Here is a 27,612-nt window from a genome sequence, read left to right as displayed (position 1 = left end):
GAGAAGATAACTTGGAATATTTTGAATTCTCTTTTTGATTTGTCTTTGTTTTTGATCCTGGATTTTAAAAAATTTTATAACTTAGGGAAATTTTATAACTTTTGTAACTTTATAAATTTTGTATCTTAGGGAAAAAGTAGGAAGGCCAGAAACCCATATACCTACCACTTTGCTACAACATTTTTCTTTTTTCTTTTATTTTTTTTTAAAAAATAGAGATGGACTCTCGCTTTGTTGCCCAGGCTGGTCTCGAATGCCTCATCTTAAGCGGTCTTCTTTGGCCTCCCAAAATGCTGGGCTTATAGGTGTGAGCCACCACACCTGGCCTCAATATTTTTATTTAAAAAAAAAATCTAGTCAGCTTTATTGAGGTATAGTTTACATACAATAAAATTCAACAATTTTTTAAGTGTACGAATTTATAAATTTTGAGAAATATATTTACGTGTATAACTACCTCCATAATCATAGAACATTTATATCAATCCAAAAAGCTCCCTGGGCTATTTGCAGTCAACTCAAAATACTTTCTAATTTCCATTTGATTTCTTCTTTGACCCATGAACTACTTAGAAATGTAAATTCCTAATATTTGGGGATTTTCTGCATATCTGTTATTGACTTAATTCTCCTGTAGTCAGAAAACATACTCTTAGATTTTAGTCTTTTAAAATTTATGGAAACGTGCTTTGTGGCCTAGGATTAAGGTCTATCTTTGTGACTGTTCCATGTGCCCTTAAAAAGAAATATATTCTATCTATCTAGTCAAGTTCTTTGTGTTTAAGTTTTTAATAATCTTACTGATTTTTTTGTCTGCTTGTTCAGAAAGGAGTGGTATGATTTCCAACTCTAGTTACAGAGTCTACTTTTTTCTGTTCTATCAACTTTTTCTTCACATACTTTGAAGCTTTTTTTATGTACATAAATACTTAGGTTTGTTGTGTTTTCTTCTTGAATTAGGAAATGTCCCTCTTTATCCCTCATAATTTTTTTTGTTTTGTTTTGAAGTTTGTTTTTTCAGCTATTACTGTAGCCACTCCAGCTTTCTTTGGATTAGGGTTTGGATGTTATATATTTCCCCATCCTTTTTACTTTAACTCATCTTTATTTTTGTGTCTGTTAGCATATATTTACATTTTCCTTTTTTAAAAAATAACAAGGCTGGCGTGTCATCTCATGCCTGTAATCCCAGAACTTTGGGAGGCCAAGCCAGTAGGATTACTTAATACTAGGTGTTTGAGACCAGCCTAGACAACATAGCAAGTCCCCATTTCTACAAAAAATAAGAAAGATTAGCCAGGCTGGGCGCGGTGGCTCACACCTGTAATCCCAGCACTTTGGGAGGCTGAGGTGGTTAGATCACTTGAGGTCAGGGGTCTGAGACCAACCTGGCCAACATGGCAAAACCCTGTCTCTACTAAAAATACAAAAATTAGCTGGGTGTGGTGGTGCATGCCTGTAATCCCAGCTACTGGGGAGGCTTAGGCAGGAGAATCACTTGAACCTGGGAGGCAGAGGTTGCAGTGAGCCGAGATCGCGTCGTTGCGCTACAGCCTGGGCAACGAGCGAAACGCTGTCTCTGAAAAAAAAAAAAAAAAAAAAAAAAAAAGATTAGCCAGGCATGGCATGGTGGTGCACCAGTTTTCCAGTTACTCAGAAGGCTAAGGTGACAGGGTTGCTTGAAGCTAGGAGGTTGAGGGTACAATGAGCTATAATCACGTCACTAAACTCCAGCCTGGGCAATGAGTGAGACCCTGTCTCTTAAAAAACAAAAAGCGAAATGACAGCTTTTGCCTTTTAATTGTTACGTTAGATCATTTACTTTCCCTTCTGCTTCCTCTTCCCCTTCCCCTTCCCCTTCATCTTCTCCTTTTCCCTCTCCCCTCCCCTCCCTTCCCCTCCCCTCCTCTCTCCTCCCCTTCGGAGATGGAGATCTCTCTCTGTTGTCCAGGCTGGAATGCAGTGGCTGTTCACAAATGTGATCATAGTGCATTGCAGCTCCAAACTCTTGGGCTCAAGCAATCCTCCCACCTCATTCTCCTGAGTAGCTGGGACCACAGGTGCACACTAATGTACTCAGCTAGATCATTTACTTTTAATGTAATTATTCATATGGCTGAGTTTTAAACTATCATCTTTCTATTTGTTTTCCATCTGTTCATAGTTCTTGTCCCCCTCTTCTCTTGCATTTTTCGGGAGTAATATACTTTTTTTTTTTTGGAGACTGAGGTCTCGCTCTGTTGCCCAGGCTGGAGTGTAGTTGCGCGATCTCGGCTCACTGCAACCTCTGCCTCCTGGGTTTAAGGATTCTCATGCCTTAGCCTCCTGAGTAGCTGGGATTACATGCACCTGCCACCATGCCCCGCTAATTTTTGTATTTTTAGTAGAGATGGGGTTTCACCATGTTGGCCAGGCTGGTCTCGAACTCCTCGCTTCAAGTGATCCACCCGCCTTGGCCTCTCAATATAAACTTTTAAAAATGATTCAGTTTTATCTCTGCTATTGGCTTTATGATGATATACCTGTTGTATTTTTTAGAGGTTGTTCAGTGTACAATATCTATAACTTATCACTGTATACTTTCAAATAATATTATTTCACTTCATATGGAGTATATGTACATTGTGTTTCTCCTCTGTTTTCTGTTGTGCTGTTATTGTTACACATTTTAATTCTGTGTGTCATAAATTCCACAGTAGATTGTGTGTTTAAAAAATGTATTCGCTTAACTTTGAAAGAGATTAAAAATGAGAAAATAAAACCTTTTTATTTTCTTATATATTCATTATTTCTGTCACTTTTATATTTGCATCAGTGTAGATTTCCATCTGGTATTATTCCTTCTATCTGAAAAACTTTATCATTTCTATTAATGGAGGCTACTAGTGATACATTGTAAGCTTTGAAGCCCAGAAGGGCTTCGTTTCACCTCCTGTTCTCACCTTCATTTGTGAAAGTTATTTTCACTGGCTATAGAATCTTAGGTTGATAGAGTTCTTTTTTTCTTGTAGTACTTTAAATATGTGGCTGCATTTTCTTCTGACTTTTAACATAGAGTGTGCTGTCAGTTTTATCTTTGTTCCTCTGTTTATAAAATGTGTCTTTTTTTTCTGGCTCCTTTAGTGCTTCCCTACCCACAGATGATTTTAAGAATTTTTTTTCTCCCTAGTTTTTAGTCATTAGCTTATGACATGCCTTTATGTGGTTTTTGTTTATTTATTTATATTTTTAATTTTAATTTTTATTTTTGAGACAGGGTCTCACTTTGTTGCTGAGGCTGTTGTGTTCATAGCTCACTGCAACCTTGGACTCCTGGGCTCAAGCGAACCTCCTGCCTCAGCCTCCTGAATAGTTGGGATTACAGGTGTGCAATAAAAGGTATTCCTGGCTAATTTTTACTTTTTTTTTTTTTTTTTTCGTAGAGACAAGGTCTTGCTATATTGCCCAGCTGATCTTGAACTTCTTGGCCTTGAACAATCCTCCTGCCTTAGCTTCCCAAAGTGCTGGGACTGCAGGCATGCACTACCATGCCTAATTTTCTTTTATTTTTTATATTCATAGAATAAATACGATTTATTTATTTATTTATTTTCTTTGAGACAGGGTCTTGCTCTGTTGCCCAGGCTGGAGTGTGGTGGCACGATCATAGCTTACTGCAGCTTTGACTTCCTGGGCTTCAAGCAATCCTCCTACCTCAGCCTCTCGAGTAGCTGGGACTGTAGGCATGTGCCGCTGTGCCCAGCTAGTTTTTATATTTTTTAGTAGAGACAGGGTTTGGTCATGTTTCCCAGGCTTGTCTTGAACTCCTGGGCTCAAGCAATCCATCTGCCTTGGCCTCCCAAAGTGTTGGGATTATAGGTATGAACCACCGTGCCCAGGCTCTGTGGCTAATTTCACTCCACTAGTAAGGTGTTATTTTTCTGAGGACTGTAGCAATGCTCCATACATTACAAGGTCTTTCTTCTCTAAATGGTAGAAATATGAACATTTTCCAGCCCTGTGTGAGCTTTGAGGATTGTTTTGCTTCCTTCTACTGGTAGTTCATTTTTTCTGAGGTGGGATGGTTTATTTTCTCACATGCTTAGATCAGTAGTCAGCCAAACCCTTAGGGAACCCCCACTTGAGGTGGCTGGAGCTCTCTCTCTGTTCAGCTTCCTCCTTTCTGACACTCTGGCACATAGATTCTAAATACCTGATCTCCCTGAACTCAGAGGTTGTCTCAATTAAGTGGAAACTTCAGGCTCTTGGTTTCTTCTCCCTGTCATTTGGCCTGGAGACTGCTTACAGGCAGTAAGCTGGGCCAGTTATAGTAGATCTCACTTCATTTGTTTCTCTTGTCACATCTTTTATCTAGTTTTCTAATTGTTTATGGTGGTAGGCTAAATTCAGTCTCTATTACTCCTGAAGTGGCTAGTGATTTAATAATTTGCATATTTTTTTCTTTTTTACCCTGCCTCCCACCCTAGAGTCTGTCTAGTGTGAGTTATGGACATCATGTCATTTTACCCTTAAATATTTAAAATGAACCTCCCAAAATTTAGAACCTTCTCCTTATAATCACAATGTTGTTGTACTAAGGAAAATTAATATGAATTTCTTTCTTTCTTTTTTTTTTTGAGACGGAGTCTTGCTCTGTTGCTTAGGCTGGAGTGCAGTGGCACGATTTCGACTCACTGCAACTTCTGCCTCCCGGGTTCAAGCAATTCTCCTGCCTCAGCCTCCCGAGTGGAGACAGGGTTTCACCATGTTGACCAGGCTGATCTTGAACTACTGACCTTGGGTGATCCACCTGCCTCGGCCTCCCATAGTGCTGGGATTACAGGTGTGAGCCATCACGTCTGGCCAATATGAATTTCTTAATATAGTCTAAGACTGATTCTGCTTTGTCTAGGATTGTTTCCAAATGTCGTTTGTTTTCTTCTCAATTGGATTCTTTTTCTATTTTCCTTTTATTGTTTCTTTCATGGTTTTTTTCTCCAGTGTGTTTTTACAATGTTATGTTCATGGTTGTGTGTCTCTTCTCTGCCCAGATATTCTTTTTGCTATGATATAAAGTGGGTGAGTTTATTTTTTATTTTTTATTTTTTGAGACGGAGGCTCACTCTTGTTGCCCAGGCTGGAGAGCAGTGGCGTGACCTTGGCTCACTGCAACCTCCGTCTCCCAGGTTCAAGAGATTCTCCTGCCTCAGCCTCCCAAGTAGCTGGGATTACAGGCGTCCGTCTCCACGGCAGGCTAAGTTTTTTGTATTTTTAGTAGAGACTATGGGTTTCACTATGGTTTCATCACTCTGTTGGCCAGGCTGGTCTCGAACTCCTGACCTCAGGTGATCTACCCACCTCACCTCCCAAATTGTTGGGATTACAGGCATGAGCCACCACACCCGACTTGTGATTTCTTTTTTCTTTTCTTTCTGCCTCTGAGACCAGTGTATTTTTTTTCCGCCTTCCAATCATAGTTTGAGGGGCTGATTGTTTTGTGTTATTCACGTTTCTGCAGTCACGGGGCTGTGATCATATATAATTTTTTTGAGAATTCCAGGACTCCCATTCTCTTGAGATTTTTAAATAAGTGAATTGTGTGGCATCTGAGGGCTAGGGGCAACATCAGAAGTCCAGTGTGCCATGCTTTCCCACATTTTCATTAAAATATTGTTTCATTCCTTGGCTGCCTGTTTGAAAGATTATATTATTAGGTTATGACCAGTGTTGTATTTAGCACACTCTCTTGAAAAAAGAAAAAAAAAATCCTCTGATTTGGCTGGGTATGGTGGCTCACACCTGTAATCCCAGCACTTTGGGAGGCCGAGGCAGGAGGATCGCTTGAGCCCAGGAGTTTGAGACCAGCCTGGTCAACACAGTGAGACCCTGTCTCTACAAGAAATACAAAAGTTAGCCAGACATAGTGGTGCGTGCCTGTAGCCTGAGCTGCTGGGAAGGCTGATGTAGGAGAATCACCTGAGCCCTGGAGGTCAAGGCTACAGTGAGCCTTGATAGTGCTACTGCACTCCAGCCTGGGCAACAAAGTGAGACCTTGTCTCAAAAAAAAAAAAAAAAAAAGAAAAAAAAATTCTCGAATTTGTAGCCTTTTCAATGTCAGTTTCCATGGTGGTGTAAATACTCCCTTCATGGCTGATTTCAAGCTACCAACATAATGTTACAGAGCATGAAGTTGGGAAGGGAATTGACACTCATGAGCATGTATCAGCCAAATTGCTTATCTTTTTTTATTTGATTTCAGTTCTTTTCTGTTTTCTTTTCTTTTTTTTTTTTTTGAGATAGGGTCTCTGTCACCTAGGCTGGAGTGCACTGGCCGTTATCATAGCTCACTGTGGCCTTGAACTCTTGGGATTAAGTGATACTCCCTCAGCCTCTTGGGTAGCTTGGATTACAGGTGCATGCCATCATTCCTGGCTAGTTTTTATGTATTATTTATTTATTTATTTTTATTTATTATTATTTTTTGTGACAGAGTTTTGCTCTTCTCGCCCAGGCTGAAGTGCAGGGGTGCGATCTTGGCTCACTGCATCCTCCACCTTCCGGGTTCAAGTGATTCTCCTGCCTCAGCCTCCTGAGTAGCTGGTGTTATAGATGCATGCCACCACGCCAGGCTAAGTTTTGTTATTTTCAGTGGAGACGGGGGTTTCACCATGTTGGCCAGGCTGGCCTTGCACTCTTGACCTCAGGTGATCCACTTGCCTCGGCCTTCCAAAGTGCTGGGATTACAGGCATGAGCCACTGTGCCCGGCCTATTATTTACATATATATATTTATTATTTCAGACAGAGTTTTGCTCTTGTCACCCAGGCTGGATTGCAATGGTGCGGTTTTGGCTCACTGTAACCTTCGCCTCCCGGGTTCAAACGATTCTCCTGCCTCAGCCTCCCGAGTAGCTGGGATTACAGGCACCTGCCACCATGCCCAGCTATTTTTTGTATTTTTAGCAGAGGTGGGGTTTCACCATGTTGGCCAGGCTGGTCTTGAACTCCTGACCTCAAGCGATTCACCCCCCTCAGCCTCCCAAAGTGCTGGGACTACAGGTGTGAGCCACCACGCCCGGCCACCTGGCTAGTTTTTAATTTTTTGTAGAGACGGGCCTTTCTATGTTGCCTAGGCTGGTCTTGAACTCCTGGACTCAAGTGATCCTCCCACTCTGGCCTCTCAAAGTATTGGGATTACAGGTGTGAGCTACTGCATCTGACCTGATTTCAGTTCTTGAAGTTTGTTCCATGTGTGTGTGGGGTGGGGGCAGAGGGGCAGGTAGGCTGCTTTATCCTCTACCCATGGCCCCCTTATTTCCCTCTTCATTAAGTATTGGGGAATAGAAATTATGTAATTCAATTTCATACATTATCTTAATATAAGTTTTTTTTCCACAGTACTGAGATTACACAAATACTGATATTTAGGCATAATTAAGATAAACATTAATAGGTCTTATATAGAAGATGATAATGAGATGGACTTGGTAACTGTGTGTCCCGGGGAAGTGTTTTTAGCTTTCCCAATTAAACCCTGTGAATCATGTTCTATCTCAATTACAAAGATTCAGAAAATCATTACTCAGGTCTTTTGCCAGTGAAAGTGAATATTATGTTGCTTTTATAAAATTTGTGTGTGGGACAGAGAAAAGATGACTTTGTTTAATAACTCTCCCAGTAGAATTTCAGCTGTGTAAATCGTTGAGCTTTTGTCATGAATGCTTCAGAACAGCAATAGTTATTGTTTTAAGTTATCAAAAGTGACAGAATACTTTATCTGAACTGCGACTTAAAAACTTGACTTTTTCCTGATTTAAGCACCAGAGACAGAAATAAAAACCAGCTTGACGCCTTTGGTGCTGAAAAAGGAGTGGAATCCACAGTTCTGCAAAGCCAAGCTTGTGCTATGGCAACTCAGACCACTTAAATCCAATTCAGTAATCCAGTGGAAATTTTCAAAATGAAAGAAATTATTCAAAAGTTCTCATACTTCCCCATTCTTGATTTCTTCTTTTTTGCTAAACTCAATTATACTACATTTATAAGTATGTTTAAAGGATACAGAAGATGTATTGGTATATTTGATTCCATTATTTAGTCTTGATTTTTAAAAGTTCCATGGTAGGCTGGGCGCGGTGGCTCATGCCTGTAATCCCAGCACTTTGGGAGGCCGAGGTGGGCGGATCACGAGGTCAGGAGATCAAGACTATCCTGACTAACATGGTGAAACCCCGTCTCTACTAAAAATACAAAAAATTAGCCGGGCGTGGTGGCGGGTGCCTGTAGTATCCAGTTACTCGGGAGGCTGAGGCGGGAGAATGGCGTGAACTCAGGAAGTGGAGCTTGCGGTGAGCCGAGATTGTGCCATTGAACTGCAGTCTGGGTGACAGAGCGAGACTCTGTCTCAAAAAAAAAAAAAAAAAAAAAATAAAATAAAAGTTTCATGCTAGTGGGTTTTATTATCTCTTAGACATTGGCTTCACTGAAATTTCTTTGCTACTTGTGAAGATAGTTTTGGACTCATTCTTCTCACCTCTCTTGGGAGGAGTGTGTTCAAGAGGAGAAGGAAGTAACTCAATAGTAGTTTAAGTTGAATTGTCCTTTTATGCCACTCTTTGTGCTCATAAGCATTTTGCATGCATTTAAGGTAGGCATTGTTGTCTCCATTTTACAGATTAAAAAACCACCTCCTGAGATTTAAAAAAGTTAAATAATTACTTAGCTCATGTGGTTATGGCTAGGAAGTGTCAGAATTCAACCCAGTTTTGTTTTTTCTTCCTGAATTCTTGGCTTCAGTGTGTATATATTGGTCTGAAAGGCAAAGTGTGGGAGAAGGAAGAAAAGGAGGAAGGGGGAAGAGATGATGATGATGGATAATTTATTGAACCTTGCCTCTTTGGTAGGCTCTCTAATATTAATTGTCACACATGGTTTAAATCATTTAATCTGTGAGTCTTAAGAGAGAGCTACTCTAGTTTCTTCATTTTATGGACAGGAGACTGAACCTGAGTAGTTTTCTATTCGATCTGGGAAACAACTAATGATTGAAGGTAGTGGTATTCAAACCCAGATCATTTTTTTTTATTCTAGTAAAAAATGCTTAAGGTAAAATGTACTGTCTTAACCACTTCTAAGTATACACTTCAGTAGTGTTAAGTATATTCACATTGTTGTCTAACAAATCTTAGAACTTGAACCCAGATAATCTGACATCAGAGTTTATGTCCTTAACCACATAGTGCATAAACAGAAAATTTAGTGTTGGATCACAGAATTTAGTGTTGGATAATAGATGAACCATTTTTAGACAACTTACTTGTTTTATAAAAGAGGACAGTTTTCTTTAGTTAAAAATTTTACTTGATTTGTCAAAGAATCACTTTTTTTTTTTTTTTTTTGCTTCTCTTGAAGATGGAGAAATAAGGATTAAATTTACTTTCCTGCATGAAAGGAAACAAGGAAACCAGGAAAAATACAGAAAGACAATTTTTTTTTTCTTTGAGACGGAATTTCACTTTTGTTGCCCAGGCTGGAGTGCAGTGGCGTGATCTCGGCTCACTACAACCTCTACCTCCTGGGTTCAAGTGATTCTCCTCCCTCACCTCCTGAGTAGCTAGGTTTATATGCAGCCACCACCACACCCAGCTAGTTTTTGTATTTTTAGTAGAGATAGGGTTTCACCATGTTGGTCAGGCTGGTCTCGAACTCCTGACCTTAGGCGATCCACCTGCCTCGGCCTCCCAAAGTGCTCGGATTATAGGCGTGAGCCACCGCGCCCAGCGAAACAATGGTTTTTAAGGCATTGGTCATCAGGTAGTGAAGGACCCTGAGAGGGGAAACAGTAAGGTTGGCCCTTTGATTGTGCCAGCTTTCTGCCTTGAGAGATTTATGGGTTGTGGTACTATGAGAGGGAACCTAGGTAGAGTCCAGGGAACTTCCTCAGTTGAAGAGATGAAGCTGAGGGTCAGGGGAGACCAAAGTGGCTGGAGTTCACAGACAGAATATCAGGGTGAAGAGAGAGCTGCACAGAGGATCCCTGAGATCTGCAGAGGCTTCCACTGTAGTGTTTAGCAGAGCTCTAATCAGCCCATATGTGGAAACTACCTGAGGCTAAAGAATCATCCCAAAAGATTAGATTGAACGGTACCTGGTGCTCAGATAGGGCTATAAGTAGTGCCTTTTCTTACCAGGTAGACTGGAAAAACTCAGTTCATGGAGCATTGGGTAGACTACTGACATAGGTCTTGCCTCAGTAGTGGGAAATAATTAGCCCCAGACTGAGCACTCATTCTACATAAATTTGTCCCGAGAATTGAAGAAGAGGTAATACTTCTCAACACATTTTTTTTTACCCCAATACCAAAACTTGACAAAGATAGTACAAGAAAAGAAAACTGTAAGCCAGTATATCCCCTGAACACAGAAAACAAAATTCTAAACAAAATTACAGTAAATTGAATCTGACAACATGACCAAGTAGGATTTATCTCAGTAATGCAAGGTTGGCTTAACATTCAAAAATCAGTAAAATTTAATTCACCATATTAATAAATTAAAAAGAAAAAATATGATCATCTTAATAGCTGCAGAAAGAGCAGGTACAGAAATAAGCATTTGTTCCCGATAGTTTTTTAACTTTTTATTTATTTTTATACTTTTTATTTATTTTTATTTTATTTTTTATTTTTATTAGGGTTGAAGTCTCGCTGTGTTGACCAGGCTGGTCTGGAATTCCTGGCCTCAAGCAGTCCTTCATCTCAGCCTCCTAAAATGCTGGGATTACAGGAGTGAGCCCCTGCACCTGGTCCTGATAGTTTTTATCAGCAAAATGTGAATAGAAGAGAACTTGCTCAACTTGATAAAGGACATCTAAAACAAACCTATGGCTAACATCCAAACTTGTGTGTGCGGTTGGAATTACCCTCACAATAAGTTTTAATAATATATGTGTTAATATTAATGCAGAATTCATAATAGTGCTGGGATTAGGGAGAAGTTGTTTCATACATATTCATAGATACTTGAATAATCATGTTAGAACTAGAAGGGGTCTTCAAGATGATACTAATTCAGAATGTTGTTTTTTTTTTATAGGTCAGTATGGGAATCCTTTAAATAAATATATCAGACATTATGAAGGATTATCTTACAATGTGGATTCATTACACCAAAAACACCAGCGTGCCAAAAGAGCAGTCTCACATGAGGACCAATTTTTACGTCTAGATTTCCATGCCCATGGAAGGTAAGTAAATTTATTGCTGACTGTGTCTGAAGTTCCTCTATATTCAATCTAAGTTAAAGAGGAGATTTATATCATTAATTTTCCTTCTGTAATGCAAGGTCTTCATTTGGAAATTCCATTTCCACTGGAATTTGGTATATGCATTAAAAAATGACTTATTTTAAAATGGATTGCCTTTTTATATTGTTGAGGAAACAGTCAAATTTAAATGTTTTTGAATTTATGAATCAGATCTTACATTAGTAAAAGATATGTCTTTAAAGAAGATTCTGTGTTCATAGTTTCTGACTACTTTTTATGTTTTATGGTCAATATATCTATCTACTGGTGCCAGCAGTGAAGGTAACTACTTATATGCCATTGAATACATCATTTACTCAGTTTTACCAGTTCTAAAATGACAGCTGGTAGACAGATTACCTGCTGTTTTGTTCAGTTCTCAAACAGAATTGTTAAGTGATAAAGGGGAGTCAAGGGAGAGAGGTTAAAAAAAAATCACTTGTTGAGTACCTGTTGTATTCTAGATGCTTTATATGCATTTTCTTGTTTAATCTTCTCAACATCCAGACAGAGGTAAATAGCTTTTTATATCCGAGGAAACTAAGGCTCAGAGAAGTTAAATAACTTACACAGCACTGATTTTACCAAGACCTGGCTGAACACCCCTTATTTTTTCTCTATCTGTTAGGGACACTTACAGAATCTTGGAGATCTTTGTGAAGCCCTCTCTGTCTTATGTGTAATTATTAAATCTATTCCTTTTGTACTTTTTGTACTGATGTAACCCTGATTGATTACTGTAGTGTTCACTTCCTAATAAGTTTCCCCGCTTCCGCTCTGTTTATCAATAAAGCTATCCTACTGCTATGAGATGACTTTTCTCTAAATACTTCTTTTTTCATGTCAGCTTATTGATCTAAAGTCTTCAGTTAATGATTGTTAGCCAGATTTTCTTAATTTGACTTTTAAGTTTCTCTGTAAATTAATCCTAGTCTATTATTCTAAACTTACTTTGTTTTACTTGCCAGCATCAAGTGTGTATTTCACCCAGAATGATCTTCTAGTCTGTGAATATACCATGTAAACTTTCTTCTGTGTCATTTGTCCTAAATCCTGATCATCTTTTAATGTACAATTCAACTTCTGCCTCTTAGACACTTTACTTTTTAATTCCCTCTAAACTTTAAAATTACTTATCTGAATCATTGGCATCATTTGTGCCCTCTTCCTTTTTGTGGGTACTTCTTATTAATTTTTCCATAACCGTGTTTTCTGTTCCTCACAGCAGGCATCCTGGCTACTATTTGGTATTATCCATTATATTGCACATATGGTACACGTGCTTAAACATTTTAATGGATGAAAAATCAGATAATTAGGAATGCCGTGAAACTTAAAGTATTTTGTACGTGAAAATAAATGTGTCACTTAAATTAATGTATTTTCCGTATTACAAAAGTAATGATTATTGTTGAAAAAATTACTTTCAAGTTATAAAATCTTCTTTATCTGAAGGAGGGAAAAAGATTTATTTCAGGGTCTTTTCTTCTAGATAAACATTTTAGTGTATTTATGTACTATGAAATTACAAGCAATCATTAGTCTTACTGTTTTTAATGAGCATCTCAAAATATACTTAGTATTATTAATTATATTAATATATACCAAATATGGTTTGACTGCCAAAAGGAAAAGATTTTAGCTGCTTTTGGCTTGAATATCTATTCCTATTATATAATTAGATTTTTGTTAGCTGTGTCATGTAATTCATATTGAATAAATGGCAAAACTAAATCCCTAGCTCCTTTGTGTGTGTGTCAGTGAGTGAGAGAGAGCAGGGAAAGCGAGAGAGTTTGCATGAGTGAGTGGGCTGCCATGTAGTTGTCCAAAAAATGTTTACTGACTGCTAGTGAAAAGTTACTTAGTGTAGACTGTGGGTGATAGAAACATAAATCAAACATAGATCTCATAGGAGCAGTTAGATGTGCCTGTTATTGTATAAGACACACGTGATGTGTTACATTACAGATAAAATGCTATAGATATTCAAAGGAGGGAGAACTTCTTGCTGAGGCACTAAAAAAGACCTGAAACCAGGAAATCTCATGTAATGTGGTGTCATTTATACAGGTCATTTTAGGGTACTTTTTTTTTTTTTTTTTGAGACAGAGTCTTGCTCTGTTGCCTGGGCTGGAGTGTAATGATACTCTCTCGGCTTATTGCAACCTCTGGGTTCAAGTGATTCTCCTGCCTCAGTCTCCCAAGTAGCTGGGACTACAGGTGTGCCCCACCATGCCCGGCTAATTTTTGTATTTTTAGTAGAGACGGGGTTTCACCATGTTGGCCAGGCTGGTCTCGAACTCCTGATCTCAAGTGATCCGCTCACCTCAGTCTCCCAAAGTGCTGGGATTACAGGCATGAGCCACCATACCTGGCCCATTTTAGGGTGCTTTTAACACAAATCTGCTTAATTAACTATACAAATGTACTGTATTTTCTATAATTCATCCAATTTCAGATATTTTAGTTTATTTTCCCAATTTTTATATATTCACCCTGTCTCAGAATTTCTGCCCTAAACCGTGGTCATTGTAATTACCTTTTAAAATACTTTACTTAAAAGTGTAAAGGGCTGATGATCTTGTTCCTCCCTTTCCTTGAAAATAGGCCTACAAAATGACTGGAGTAGTATAATTACAGATTTCCTGCTAGGTCTTTCTTCCTCTTCTATCGTCTAACAAATATTAGTCTTGGTACACTATAACTCCTCCTAACAGGATTTCTATCTGTATATAAATTATTTATTATTTGTTAATAACAATTTGTATTTTATTTTTATAAATTTTTATTTTTTGTATTTAATACGAATATGTTTTATTTTTATTTTTAGGTAGATTGGCTCAATACATAGTAAATATAACCTTGAAATGACTTTGAGTTAGAGTTACTTGTAGCCCAGCCTATAAGATGTGTACTATCTTGTAGCCCAGCCTATAAAATTGTACTCTTACACATTGTGGCTAGAATTGTTTTCTGTATTTCACCGTTTAAAAAATATCAAGTAGAGTTTATTTTTTTTATTCACATAGTAGGCTTTAGTTGCCTAGAATCTGATCAGTATACTTTAACACATAATATAATATATTAAATACTGTGCAGTTAACTTAGACATACCAAGAAGAATATACTTGGAAGGGGTTTTGCTTATACAGTTGTGACTTACATTTCTGGGTAGTAGCACAGCTTCTCTCTCTCTCTCTCTGTGTGTGTGTGTGTGTGTGTGTGTGAGTGTGTGTGTATGTATAAGTATTAAAGTAATTTTTTGTGGTTTTTATGTCTAAGCACATGAACACACTTTCAGCATGGCTTCCAAGTTTTCTGATTAACAAAGAGTATATTATATGCCATGTTTACAGATGTTACTGTTAAATGAAGAAACGTTTATATTTTTCCAAACCAAAAGTCCATTCTTAAGAATTCTATGGCCAGGTGCGGTGGCTCATGCCTGGAATCCCAGCACTTTGGGAGGCTGAGGCGGGTGGATCACGAGGTCAAGAGATCGAGGCCATCATGGCCAACATGGTGAAACCCCGTCTCTACTAAAAATACAAACAATTAGCTGGGCATGCGCCTGTAGTCTGAGCTACTCAAGAGGCTGAGGCAGGACAATCACTTGAACCAGGGACACAGAGGTTGCAGTGAGCCGAGATCACGCCACTGCAGTCCAGCCTGGCGACAGAGCAAGACTTCATCTCAGAAAAAAAAAAAAAGAAAAGAATTCTATGAAAAGCTGTTGCTCTTGAAATAAAGCTTAAAGTTGTTTGAAAATAAAAGTACCATTTGAGTCAGTGCCATAGTCGTTAAGGAAACAACTCCAGTAATACTTATTAGAAGATTAAACTGTTTTGATAATAGATATTAGGGTAAAATACATCTTTTAGCTTGGCTGAGAAATTAAGAATCAGTTTTCTAAGTTTCAGAAATCACTGAATAAGTTCTGATGAATTGGATTGCTCACTTAGCAATGCTGTATATATGTCAGTTATGGCATTTATTGCATTATAACTTTATTTACATGCATATGTCCTCTACTCCTTGTGAACTTGAAGTGCAGAGTGTGAATCTTATTCATCTTTTTTATGTAGATGATGGTCATTTTAGTTATATTGAGTGAGTGAATTGCTGGACATGGTGGCTCATGCCTGTAATCCCAGCACTTTGGGAGGCTGAGGTGAAAGGATCACTTGAGCCCAGCAGTTTGAGACCAGTCTGGGCAACATGGCAAGATCCTGACTCTACAGAAAGATTAGAAGAAACTTAGCCAAGTGTGGTGGTGCATGCCTATAGTCCCAGCTACTTGGGAGGCTGAGGTGGGAGGATCACTTGAGTCTAGGAAGGTTGAGGCTGCCATGAGCCATGATTGTGCCACTGCACTCCAGCTTGGGCGACAAGAGTGAGACCCTGTCTCAACAAACAAAACACCACCAACAAAACATTTAAGTACATAGATACTAGGAAACAGATTTTCTTCTTAAATATTTTATACTCTATGTCATCCTCATCGGTAGTTGTTCTTAATGACTAAGTAGTAAGCAGATTTCTCATATTGTGGGATGCAGGATTTTTGTTCAAAATTTGTTTTCTCTCAGTCCTCATGTTCATGTGAAAGTGCGTGATGTATCAGGGACTGTCTTGTAATTTCCCTTCTCTTGTTCTTAGATACCATGTTGTCCTGCCATTCCTGTCTTGTTCTTTTTTTTGAGGCGGAGTCTCGCTGTGTCACCCAGGCTGGAGTGCAGTGGGGGGAACTTGGCTCACTGCACGCTCCCTCTCCCGGGTTCATGCCATTCTCCTGCCTCAGCCTCCTGAGTAGCTGGGACTAGAGGCGCCCACCACCGCTCCCAGCTAATTTTTTTTTTTTTGGTATTTTTTAGTAGAGACGGGGCTTCACCATGTGAGCCAGGATGGTCTTGGTGTCCTGACCTCGTGATCCGCCCACTTGGCCTCCCAAAGTGCTGGGATTGCAGGTGTGAGCCACCACGTCTGGCCTTTTTTTTTTTTTTTTTGAAACAGGGCCGGGCTCTGTTGCCCAGGCTAGAGTAGAGTGGTGAGATCTTATTTCACTGAAACTCTTGCCTCCTGGACTCAAGCCATCCTCTCACCTCAGCCTCCTGAGTAGCTGGGACTACAGGCACACACCACCATGCCTAGCTAATTTTCATATTTTTTTTTGGTAGAGATGGGGTTTTGCCATGTTGCCCAGGTTCCCTTGGCCTCCCAAAGTGCTGGGATTACAGGTGTGAGCCACCCTGCCTGGCCATTCCTGTCTTAACCATCATGTACTTTAGCATACTGTAATTTCCAGAAATTTTTCTTATGTGGTTTTTGTAAAATGCAGGTTAATATTGTTTATGTTTTGATTCTATATAACGTGTTGGAATATCTCTGTATCACCTATATTGATATAGGTGAAAATAAGAATAAATATCTGTCTTAGATTTAACAAAGGTTATTAATATAGCATGAGAAAAACTTCATTGCAAGATTGATCGCTTTTATAGTTTTTAGTATGATTCTTATGTTGTATATATGCCTTTTGTTTGCACCTGTCATTGAAGAGAAGCATAAGGGATCACTCCACTCTTTCTTCTTCCTAACAGAACTTGTAGGAATTTTCTGAAACACCGTTTCAAAGTGATAATTAAAAAAATAAGTAAAATGAAGTATCTGAGACTCTTACTTAAAACGATTGCCTGTTATGATATAGTTTATCTTTTTGGTAGGAAGTATATATACACTATTATATTGAATTATTTTTGTTGTTGTATGTATATGTACGTTTAAACCTTTTCATTCTTCATATCTTGTTTTCCAAATTATGTACTTTGGGGTAGGCATCTTGTCTTTATTTTCTGGTCTTCTCGCCACTTTGCTAACTTGACTGTCTTTGATAGAGTTGGTAGCTTACAGCCACCAACTTTGCGTTTGAGTAGGAAGCCACTTAGTAAAGAATTTTGTGATTTTATATATGTATTGGAGTAGTCATGAACTGGACGGAGAAAGGAGTAGTGTGGTTAATTCAGACTAATTGACTTTCCTTCTGACTTGACATGAAATCTAGAGATTTCTTCTGAGCCTCAGTTTCCTCATTAGTAAAACCTTGAAGTTTAGACAAGATAATGTTTAAGCTCCTTTATGCTTTAAAATTCTACAAAATATATTAGTATACTAAGTTTAAAACATTAAAACACTAGTCAGTAATAAACCATATTTTTCTGCCTGTGTATTTATTTGGGTACATCAGTCCATACATCAGAAATGATTTTTATGTAATATGTGATTTGTATATAGTATAGAAGAAACCAAAAACTTTCCTTAACTGCAATATAATTGTTTGGAGAATATACAACTTTATTTTTTTCTGAATTGACAAGGTAATTCTTCCTGTAGCCTTAAGAGTAAATTTCCAAACTGTTTAAAACAAATGGTTAGACATTTGGTTGGAAGTTTTCTTTGTGGTTTGGGATTTGAGTTCTCCCTACTCCTGAAATATGAAGGTTTCAAGAATATGGCCCAGGTAACCTGTAAAAGGCGTAAATATTCTCTTTATTGGTTCTTGACTGGAGTTGGGTTAGTCTGGAGATGTCTGTGACTTAATCTCTGTTATATCATGAGTCAGGTAGCAGAAATCTAGGGCACTTTTAAATCTGTAGACAAACCAGCAGACTTTGAGAAGCAGAGGTAAGAATCTAGGGAACACAAATGAATGCCTGATCATAGAGAAGAGCTAGGGAATAAATTTGAATGGTGTAAAAATACTATTGTTATAGATGTTTAAAAACAAAAATTTAAAAAATACTGATGGTAGTTAAATCTCTTCCAACAAAATTTGAGCAAAAATTCCCAAAGGAAAATAATATTTATTTAGTACCTACTTCGTGTCGGGTATAGTGCAACATAACGTTAGTTAAAGTACATTTTACATTGCTTTTTATCTCGGTATTGGATTTTCTAGGATATGATATTCTTTATTCTTGCCTGATTCCTCTTTATACGGAAATGAAAATCCCAAGAAAGCTGTTTGTAAAGAAATCTGAAGGGATAATGGCTACTTGAATTACTTACTGAAGCATAAGGAAAAGGAAAAGCTGATCTGTGTTCATGTTATTTTTGTATGACTGAAAGTAACTAATATTGCTGACAAAAGGGTATATGAATTTTATATGACTAAAGGTTATTAGGAGCTGATCATTGCTTTGAGTTTAGTGTCTTAGATATAATTTTAATATGAAATATCAATTTTATTTTCCGCATTTTTTTCCAGGCTGGGGTGTAGTGGTGTGATCTTGGCTCATGCAACCTCCGCCTCCTGGGTTTAAGTGATTCTCCAGCCTCAGCCTCCCGAGTAGCTGGGACTATAGGCGTGCACCACCACACCCAGCTAAATTTTTGTATTTTTAGTAGAGATGGGGTTTCACCATGTTGGCCAGGATGGTCTCGATCTCCTAACATGATCCGCCTGCCTTGGCCTCCTAGAGTGCTGGGATTACAGGCGTGAGCCACTGCACCTGGCCTATTTTACATGTTTTTAAGCACTAACCAGGCCTTACCTGGAAGAGAGGGAATGAGGGTTTTTGTTGTTGTTGTTGTTTTAAAATGTAAACTCAACTTTCTCCCTCCTCCTTTGAAAAGGGTATGGAAGTAAGAGTGTGAAAGTATTTTTCTGGCTGTTTTTAATTCTTTGGAGAAATTGTTTCCTCTAAAAGGTAATCTAAAACAGGCTTATATCTGATGGCTTATTTAGTGGTGTATTTTTTATTTTTTATTTATTTATTTTTTGAGATGGAGTCTTGCTCTGTCACCCGGGCTGGAGTGCAGTGGTGCAATCTTGGCTCACTGCAACCTCTGCCTCCTGGGTTCAAGCAATTCTCCTGCCTCAGCCTCCCTAGTAGCTGGCATTACAGATGTGCACCACGACACCTGGCTAATTTTTGTATTTTTAGTAGAGATGGGGGACTCACTATGTTGGTCAGGCTGGTCTCGAACTCCTGACCTCAGATGATCTGCCCACCTTGGCCTCCCAAAGTTCTGGGATTACAGGCGTGAGTCACCGTGCCTGGCCAGTGGTGTAGTTTTTAATGCCAGAGTTTCTAGAGTTGGTGACCTAGACAGTGAATGTCAGAAATTACGTATATGCCTAGTAGAAAAGCCTATATATTGTTTTTCTTAATTATGTTATATTTCATGCTAAAATGTTGCATGTTCAGTTGGATCTTTTTTGAGATAAGTACCCTAGCTCAGATTTTATCTAGATTCATAGTCAACCTTGGATTTTTCTGTTGTTCAAGTGGTTAAGCTCCTTATAAGGTTGTTGTGGCGTTTTCTTAAAGGTGCAGCAAGGATTTGATGTGACTAAAGGTTCTTTTAATGTTTATCCTATTTCATTATACCTGAAAATCTTTTATAGTAACTGTGTTGAATATGTTTAGTTTATTGGTTTGAATATGCTTGTTTGGTGTGTTTTATTAAGCATCAGGGAAACCTTGTATTATAGTGTAATAGCTTTAAACTGATTAAAAATTCTTTGGTCATCATATATACAGTTCCTTTTAGATATAGATTCTGAATACTTATTCTTCAGTTGATTGTATTATAACCTCTTTAATTTCTTAAAGTCATTCTGTACCTCTGCAGGTTGACATAATACTTGTATGCAGGAATAAAGTTGTTAATTTGCGTGCATCTCTGAAATCTGAAATTATAATCACTTTGCACTAGTAAGTTTCCAAAATAGTCTATATTGAACCAACAAATCAAGTATAAACACAAGGTCTAGCAAATCAAGAATCTTAGTTATCATGGTGTGGAACAGATAGTTGTGTTATATGCCAGTATCAATTGCCAGGTTGGTATTTTATTATTTATTTAGGATGGAATGAATGACAGGGTCTTGCTGTGTTGCTCAGGATGGCCTCAAACTTCTGAGCTCAAGCAATCCTCCCACTTCAGCCTCCTGAGTAGCTGGGACCATAGATGTGTGTGCCATCATGCTCGGCTAATTTTTAATTTTTTTTGTAGATAGGGCTTCTTGCTGTGTTGCCCAGGCCGGTCTCGAACTCTTGGGCTAAAGCTATCCTCCCACCTCTGCCTCCCAAAATGCTGGGATTACTGGTGTGAGCCACCGGGTGTGGCCTCAATTATTTTTTTTATCTGTCACCAGGAAGATGTTCAGCATTTTGCCATCCTGGGGGCTCCCTTATATATCCTAAGCAAGGAATTATAGTTTGGTGTGATGGAAAGACTTTCAGATTTAAACTCTGATTTTGTGTGCTCTTGGTCAAGTCCACTTCATCAGTTTGTTAAATTAGTAAATTTAGGTGATGTTATTTTATACAGTTGGTTTACATTAGATACCTGAACAGTGGAAGTCTCCCTCTATTCTTAAATCCTGTCATTGTTTTATTGTTTTGTTTTTGTTTTTGTTTTTTTTTTTGAGACCGAGTCTCGCTCTGTTGCCCAGGCTGGAGTACAGTGGCGTGATCTTCACTCATTGCAACCTCCACCTCCTGGGTTCCAGTGATCCTTGTGCCTCAGCCTCCTGAGTAGCTGGGATTATAGGTGCTCACCACCACGCCTGGCTAATTTCCGTATTTTTAGTAGAGATGGCATTTCACCATATTGGCCAGGCTGGTCTTGAATTCCTGACTTCAAGTGATCCACCTGCCTTGGGCTCCCAAAGTGCTAGGATTACAGGCGTGAGCCACTGCACCAGGCCCTTAATGTTTTATACATAGTAGTTTACTTGCCAATTATTTAATTACATAGTTGTGCGAGGTTGGAAAGTGTTTATAGAAAACTTTTTTCTTTTCAGTAGATAAATCTACTTATTCTGTAATCATGTATAATATGTGTAATCATGTGTTCTGTAATTATGCCATCATGACAGGTTCTTTCCATTGGCTCTCCTTTACGTGAGACTCACGTTATTGTTCTGTTTGTCTCTTACATAGGATGAAGTTACTCATTTTAAGTTTTAGTTTTACTTTTATCTTCCTTAGGAACTCTTGTAGATTTGTGTTTATGTATTTTTGCTTATTTTGAGTTAATTCATTTACTTCAGGGCCATCGGTTAAGCGTGGAACTGTGTTTTCCTTTTCCTTTTTCTTGTTCTTGTTTTTTTTTTTTTTTGATGGAGTCTCGCTCCAAGCTGGAGTGCAGTAGCGTGATCTCGGCTCACTGCAGCCTCCACCTCCCAGGTTCAAGTGATTCTCCTGCCTCAGCCTCCTGAGCAGCTGGAATTACAGGGGCACGCCACCACGCCCGGCTAATTTTTGCATTTTTAGTAGAGATGGGAGTTTCACCTTGTTCCCCAGGCTGTTCTCGAACTCCTGACCTCAGGTAATACTGGCCTTAGCCTCCCAGAGTGCTGGGATTACAGCCGTGAGCTACTGTGCCTGGCTGAGCTTTTTTTTTCCCCGCCAAAGTTTATAGCCCTAGAATTTCTTTTCTTTTCTTTTTCTTTTTACCTTTTCTTTCTTTTTTTTTTTTTTTTTGAGATGGAGTCTCACTCTGTCACCCAGGCTGGAGTGCAGTGGCGCGATCTCAGCTCACTGCAACCTCTGTGTCCTGGGTTCAAGCGATTCTCCTGCCTCAGCCTCCTGAGTAGCTGGGATTACATATGCACCCCACCATGCCTGGCTAATTTATGTATTTTTAGTAGAGGTGGGGTTTCCCCATGTTGGCCAGGCTGGTCTCAAACTCTTGACCTCGAGATCCACCTGCCTTGGCCTCCCAAAGTTCTGGAGTTACAGGCATGAGCCACCGTACCCGGCCGAGCCCTAGAATTTCTGTGGAAGATGCCTAGTGGGGTGTACATTGGCTGACTCTCTACCCTTTCCCCCTTCCTCCTCTGCAGACCTGTTCCTTTCGCTTCCAGTTCCTCTGCTCTTCCCCTCCTCCTCTCCTTTTCCTTTCCCTTCCCTATGATAACTTGAAAAAATGACCTTTCTATTTTAAAAAGTATACTAGTGGAAGATAATTGACTCAAAATAATATTTGTTGTTAATATTGGCAACTTATCTTAAAAAATAATTTGAATGGAGACTCTCTCAAGCATCTTAATTAGGAAGGTGAAAGTTAAGAGGAAATGAGTATCTGGAAACATCAGCAATGCCTTAGTTAAGTACAGTTACTCCTAGTAACCACTAACCCAGGCCTGTCATAGGCCTGCTTCATTTTAGATATGATAGAACTCTATTCATGAACACACTGCTTGTCTCTGGGACTCCTGGATTACTCTGATAGTACCTCAAAGCAAGGATTTTTGCCCTCAAATTTCCTCTCTGTATTGGCAACGTACTTCATTAGTTGGGGCTTTATGCCCCATTATGACTTCAGTTAAAAGGATGCACCCTGTATCTTGTTTTCTTCTGAGTGTTAGAACCATACTATCTTTAGCTAAAATAGCAACCCCGTGGGAAAAGGCAACTTCTTTTTAGTCTACAGTAGTCCATCCTTGTTTGCAGAGGATATGTTCTAGATTCCCCAATGAATGCCTGAAACTGTGGATAGTACTAAACCCTAAATATATTAAATTTTCCTTTACATAAATACCTATGATAAAGGTCAGTTTACAAATTAGGTACAGTAAGGGATTAACAACAATAACAAATAACAAAAGAGAACAATTATGACAACTACTGTAAGTTATGTGAATGTGGTCTCTCTCAAAATATGTTACTGTCCTGTACTCACCTATTTTCAGACCACAGTTGACTGTGGATAACTGAAACAATGTGGGTAAGAGGGGACTACTCTATATTCTAACTATTCTAACCTATAGAAAGTATTTCTGTATATTAAGATGTAGGAGGTACATAACCTTCCTGAAAACTTACGGAATGACATCCTAACATAATTTATTTTGTTGCTGTGCACCAAAGGTGGTTCTGGTATGTCTATTATTTGTCTGGTTTGGATGTAAAATGCTTTTCTAAAGCTTGTGAAAGAAAAACCAGCTATTACTACGACGTGGTAAAACTGCATATTCAGAGCACTAAGACGAGGGACTCAGTATCTGTTTGGTGTATTTTAAAAATTTGCTATCATTTGTTAAACTGATTTTGTCCTCCTATAACTTCACTCCATTCTTTACAATTTTACTATAATGCCAACGCCAAAAAAAGAGTCATAATAGAACTACTATAATCAAGATGAGAAACATAATACTTATTGATTCATAAAATCAATACAGTGGTTAAATCCGAGGGTAGGAAAACATTCCCAGTGGAAATAATGTTCTTTATACAGGACATCTTACCTCCTCAAGGAAATCTACAGTTTATTTTTGATGACGGTGTAGTATATTATAAAATAATAAAAAGAACTAAACTTGCTGAAAGAAACATAGTAGTGGGCAGAGTTTAGCCATAGTCTTGAAAGTGGCTCAAGCATTAAAAATCAAAGAGAGTTTTTTGTGGTAATATTGTAAAGCACAATTTTCAGTGAAAGCCAAATTAGGTTATAATTTTTATTTCTATATCTTACTTGCATTTGTTCAGATTTCAAAGACTTGCTGGAGACTAATGATGTTACTTTAAGACTACTACAACACTCCGCATGTGTTAGCTTGACTTTTTCCATCATATGCTTGAGAGGCATTCTTGATACAGTAGAAAGAGCAATATGCGACAACCAAATACTAGAGTTCTACTCCTAATTTTAGTCTTATGACCTTGAGTCATACCCTTTGATTAAAATATTCATCCTGTCTCCTTTGTACTGTTACTCTGAGGGTAAGATGCAGTAATATATGTAAAAGTGCTCTGAAAACTGCAAGCCTCTATGCTGTATACATTTAAGAAGAATGTTGTAATCTCATCATTATCTTCACATACCATCTTCCCAACCAAATCCCTTGAGACTTTAACCGTTATGAAACATGGCCACACAATTTGATTTTATACCCCAGCTTTTTGGAATGCAATGATTTTAAAAAATTTATTTTTATTGTAGTAAAATAAAAAGCTATCATTTTAACCATTTTTAAGTGGTAAAGAGCAAGATTTTTGCCCTGTGGTTTTCTCTCTGTATTGCCAAAGTTCATTGGTTGGGGCTTTATGTCCCATTATGGCATCAGTTAAAAGAATGCATTAAATGGCATTAAGTACATGCACAATGTTGTGCAACCGTCACCATATCCATCATCACAAACAGAAAGTATGTACTCATTAAACAGTGACTCCCCATTTTTCTCTCTCTCCAGTCCCTGGCAACCAACTATTCTACTATCTGTCCCAGTGAGTTTTCTATTCTAGGTACCTCATATACGTGGAATCATGGATTATTTATGACTGACTTATTTCACTTACTGTATTAGTCCATTCTCACATTGCTAGAAAGAACTACCTGAGGATGTGAGGGCAATCTGGCTGCAACATTTGTCACCCCATTAATCTCCAGGGTTCATTCAACTGATCTGGCTGGCTAGATGGGTGTCCCCTTCCTCCCTCACTGCTCCATGTGCATCCCTCCTGAAGCTGCATGCTTGGTTGAAGAGGACGACCATCCTCGATAGAGGAGGACTGGTCTTTGGTCAAGGGTATATGGGTAGCTGTGCTCCCCTGCTAGAACCTCCAAACAAGCTATCAAGAACTACCTGAGACTGGGTAATTTATAAAAAAAAGAAGTTTAGTTGCCACATGGTTCTGCAGGCTGTGCAGGAGGCAAGGCTGGGGAGGCCTCAGGAAATGTAGTCATAGCAGAAGGAGAAGGGGAAGCAGGGACAATCTCGTGAGAACTCACTCACTATCACAAGAACAGCAAGGGGGAAATCTGCCACCATGATCCAATCACTTCCCACCAAGTCTTCCCCCAATACTGGGAATTGCAGTTCAACATGAGATTTGGGTGGGGACACAGAGCCAAACCATGTCACTCACCATAATGTCTGACTTATTTCACTGACTTATGTCTGACTTATTTAACTTATCATGATGTTTTCAGGGTTCATCCATGTTGTAGCAAAAATCAGAGTTTGGTTGCTTTTTAGGGCTGAACAATATTCTATTGTATGTATACATACATACTTTAAAAAAACCTATTCATCTGTTTGTGAACATTTGGGTCGTTTTCATTTTTTGTCCACTATGTTGCTATGAACATTGATGTGCAACTATCTCAGTTCCTGCTTTCAGTTTCTTTGGGTATATACCTACAAGTGGAATTGTTGGATCATATGGTATTTCTGTGTTTTTTTTTTTTTTTTTGAGGGAATACCAAATTGTTTTCCTGGAATACAATGATCATTATAAGGCAATATATACTGCAGTTTTTCTGACTGTTGAGTCGCAGTCTAAACAATTAAAGAATCTGGTTGTTTTCAGATAGCTTTTTATTGAGGGCTTGTTAAAAAACTAAAAAGGTAGTATGTGGTTGGGTTGTTCCTGTCAGCTACTTTTTATTATTATTTCATAACATGTTATCCAACAGGAATATTGCAAAGATTTACATTTTATAAAATGCTAAAATAGCATAAAGGTGTGGACTGTCAAACAGATTGTGGTAGAATTAAAATTAGAAAGCTATAATCCAGTTGCTTGGTTAACAGAATAAATTGTGTCAAATTCCTGATTATTCCTTTGTGGTTTTACTATTTTATGGATTATGACAATCTTTAATTTGTTCTGGCTTCTTTCTACTATTTACCTGCCTTCTGGGCTCTCCCTCATTCCTTCTTCTGTTCATGTATGTTTTAGATACAAGTTAATTTTGATGTTAATAGAAGCAGTGAATTTTGATATGTGATTTAAATTTGATTTTTAAATTATCTGTACTGCTACTTGACTGCATATATACTTGAGAATTGATTTTATATATGGTTTTAATCCAATTTAAATCAATACTGGGAATGTTTTATATCTTAGACATGATTTTGTTTTAAAAATTATTTTAAAAAATTTAAATACATAATACTTGTACATGTTTATGGGGTACATGTGATATTTTGTTACACGCATACAATGTGAAATGATCAATTCATAGCATTTAGGGTGTCCATCACCTCAAGTATTCATTATTTCTATGTGTTGAGAACATTTCAAGTCCTCTTTTTTTAAACTATTGTGAAATATACAATGTATTGTTGTTAACTGTAGTCACCCTACTCTGCTGTCAAACATTTGCACTTTTTACTTCGATCTAATTGTATGTTTGTACCCATTAACAACCTCTCTTCATCTCCCCTCAAGCCCCACCCACGCACCCTTGCTAGCCACTGGTATCTATCATTCTGCTGTCTACCTTCATGAGATCAACTTTCTAATCTCACCCATAAGAGTGAGAATATGGGATGTTTGTCTTTTTGTGCTTGGCTTAGTTCACTCAACATAATGACCTCTAGTTCCATTCATATTGCTGCAAATGATAAGATTTGCTTTTCTTTTTCTTTTTTTTGAGACAGAATCTCGCTCTGTTGCCCAGTCTGGAGTGCAATGGTGCGATCTCGGCTCACTGCAACCTCCGCCTCCCTGGATCAAGCGATTCTCCTGCCTCAGCCTCCTGAGTAGCTGGGATTAGAGGTGTGCGCCGCCACGCCTGGCTAATTTTTGTATTTTTGGCAGAGATGGGGTTTTGCTGTGTTGGCCAGGCTGGTTTCAAACTCCTGACCTTGAGAGATCCGCCCACCTCGTCCTCCCAAAGTGCTGGGATTACAGGCGTGAGTCACTGCTCCGGGCCTTATTATTATTATTTTTAATAGTCAAATTGTAATCCATTGTGTATATATGCTACATTTTCTTTAAACATTTATCCGTTGATTCACACTTAGTTGATTACATATCTTGGCTATTGTAAATAGTCCTGCACTAAACATGGGAGTGCAGGTATCCTGTTGACATACTGATTTCTTTTCCTTTGGATAAACACCCAGTAGCGGGATTGCCGGATCATGTGGTAATTCTATTTTTGTTTTCTTGAGAAATCTCTATGCTGTTTTGCATAGTGGCTGTACTAATTTACATTCCTATCAACAGTATAGAAGAGTTACTGTTGCTGCAGGAGCATGGCGTGAACCCGGGAGGCGGAGCTTGCAGTGAGCCGAGATCGCGCCACTGCACTCCAGCCTGGGCGACAGAGCGAGACTCCGTCTCAAAAAAAAAAAAAAAAAAAAAAAAAAGAGTTACTGTTGCTTCACATTCTCGCCAGCATTTGTTATTTATTATCTTTTTAATAACAGCCACTCTAACTGGGGTAAGATGATATATTGTGGTTTTGATTTGCATTTCCCTGATGGTAAGTAATGTTGAGCATTGTTTTTTATACCTTTTGGCCATTTCTATGTCTTTTTCTTCTTTATTTTTTCATCTCAAAGGACACAAACCAACATTTCTA

At 38.4% G+C, this 27,612-nt stretch overlaps 1 protein-coding gene across 1 annotated transcript in view; it reads left to right on the top strand.

The window, feature by feature from the left end:
• Window positions 1-27,612, top strand: part of ADAM10 (ADAM metallopeptidase domain 10) — a 154,280-nt gene that overhangs the window by 21,350 nt on the left and 105,318 nt on the right. Inside the window, exon 2 of the mRNA XM_031002238.3 lies at window positions 11,073-11,223. Coding sequence (XP_030858098.2) covers window positions 11,073-11,223 — 151 coding nt within the window. The remainder of the gene's footprint in view (window positions 1-11,072; window positions 11,224-27,612) is intronic.

This window comes from Gorilla gorilla, chromosome 16 (genome assembly GCF_029281585.2).
Source record: "Gorilla gorilla gorilla isolate KB3781 chromosome 16, NHGRI_mGorGor1-v2.1_pri, whole genome shotgun sequence".
Lineage (NCBI taxonomy): Eukaryota > Metazoa > Chordata > Mammalia > Primates > Hominidae > Gorilla > Gorilla gorilla.
Note: the sequence above shows the minus strand (reverse complement) of the source record. Positions and strands in the feature narration are given on the sequence as shown.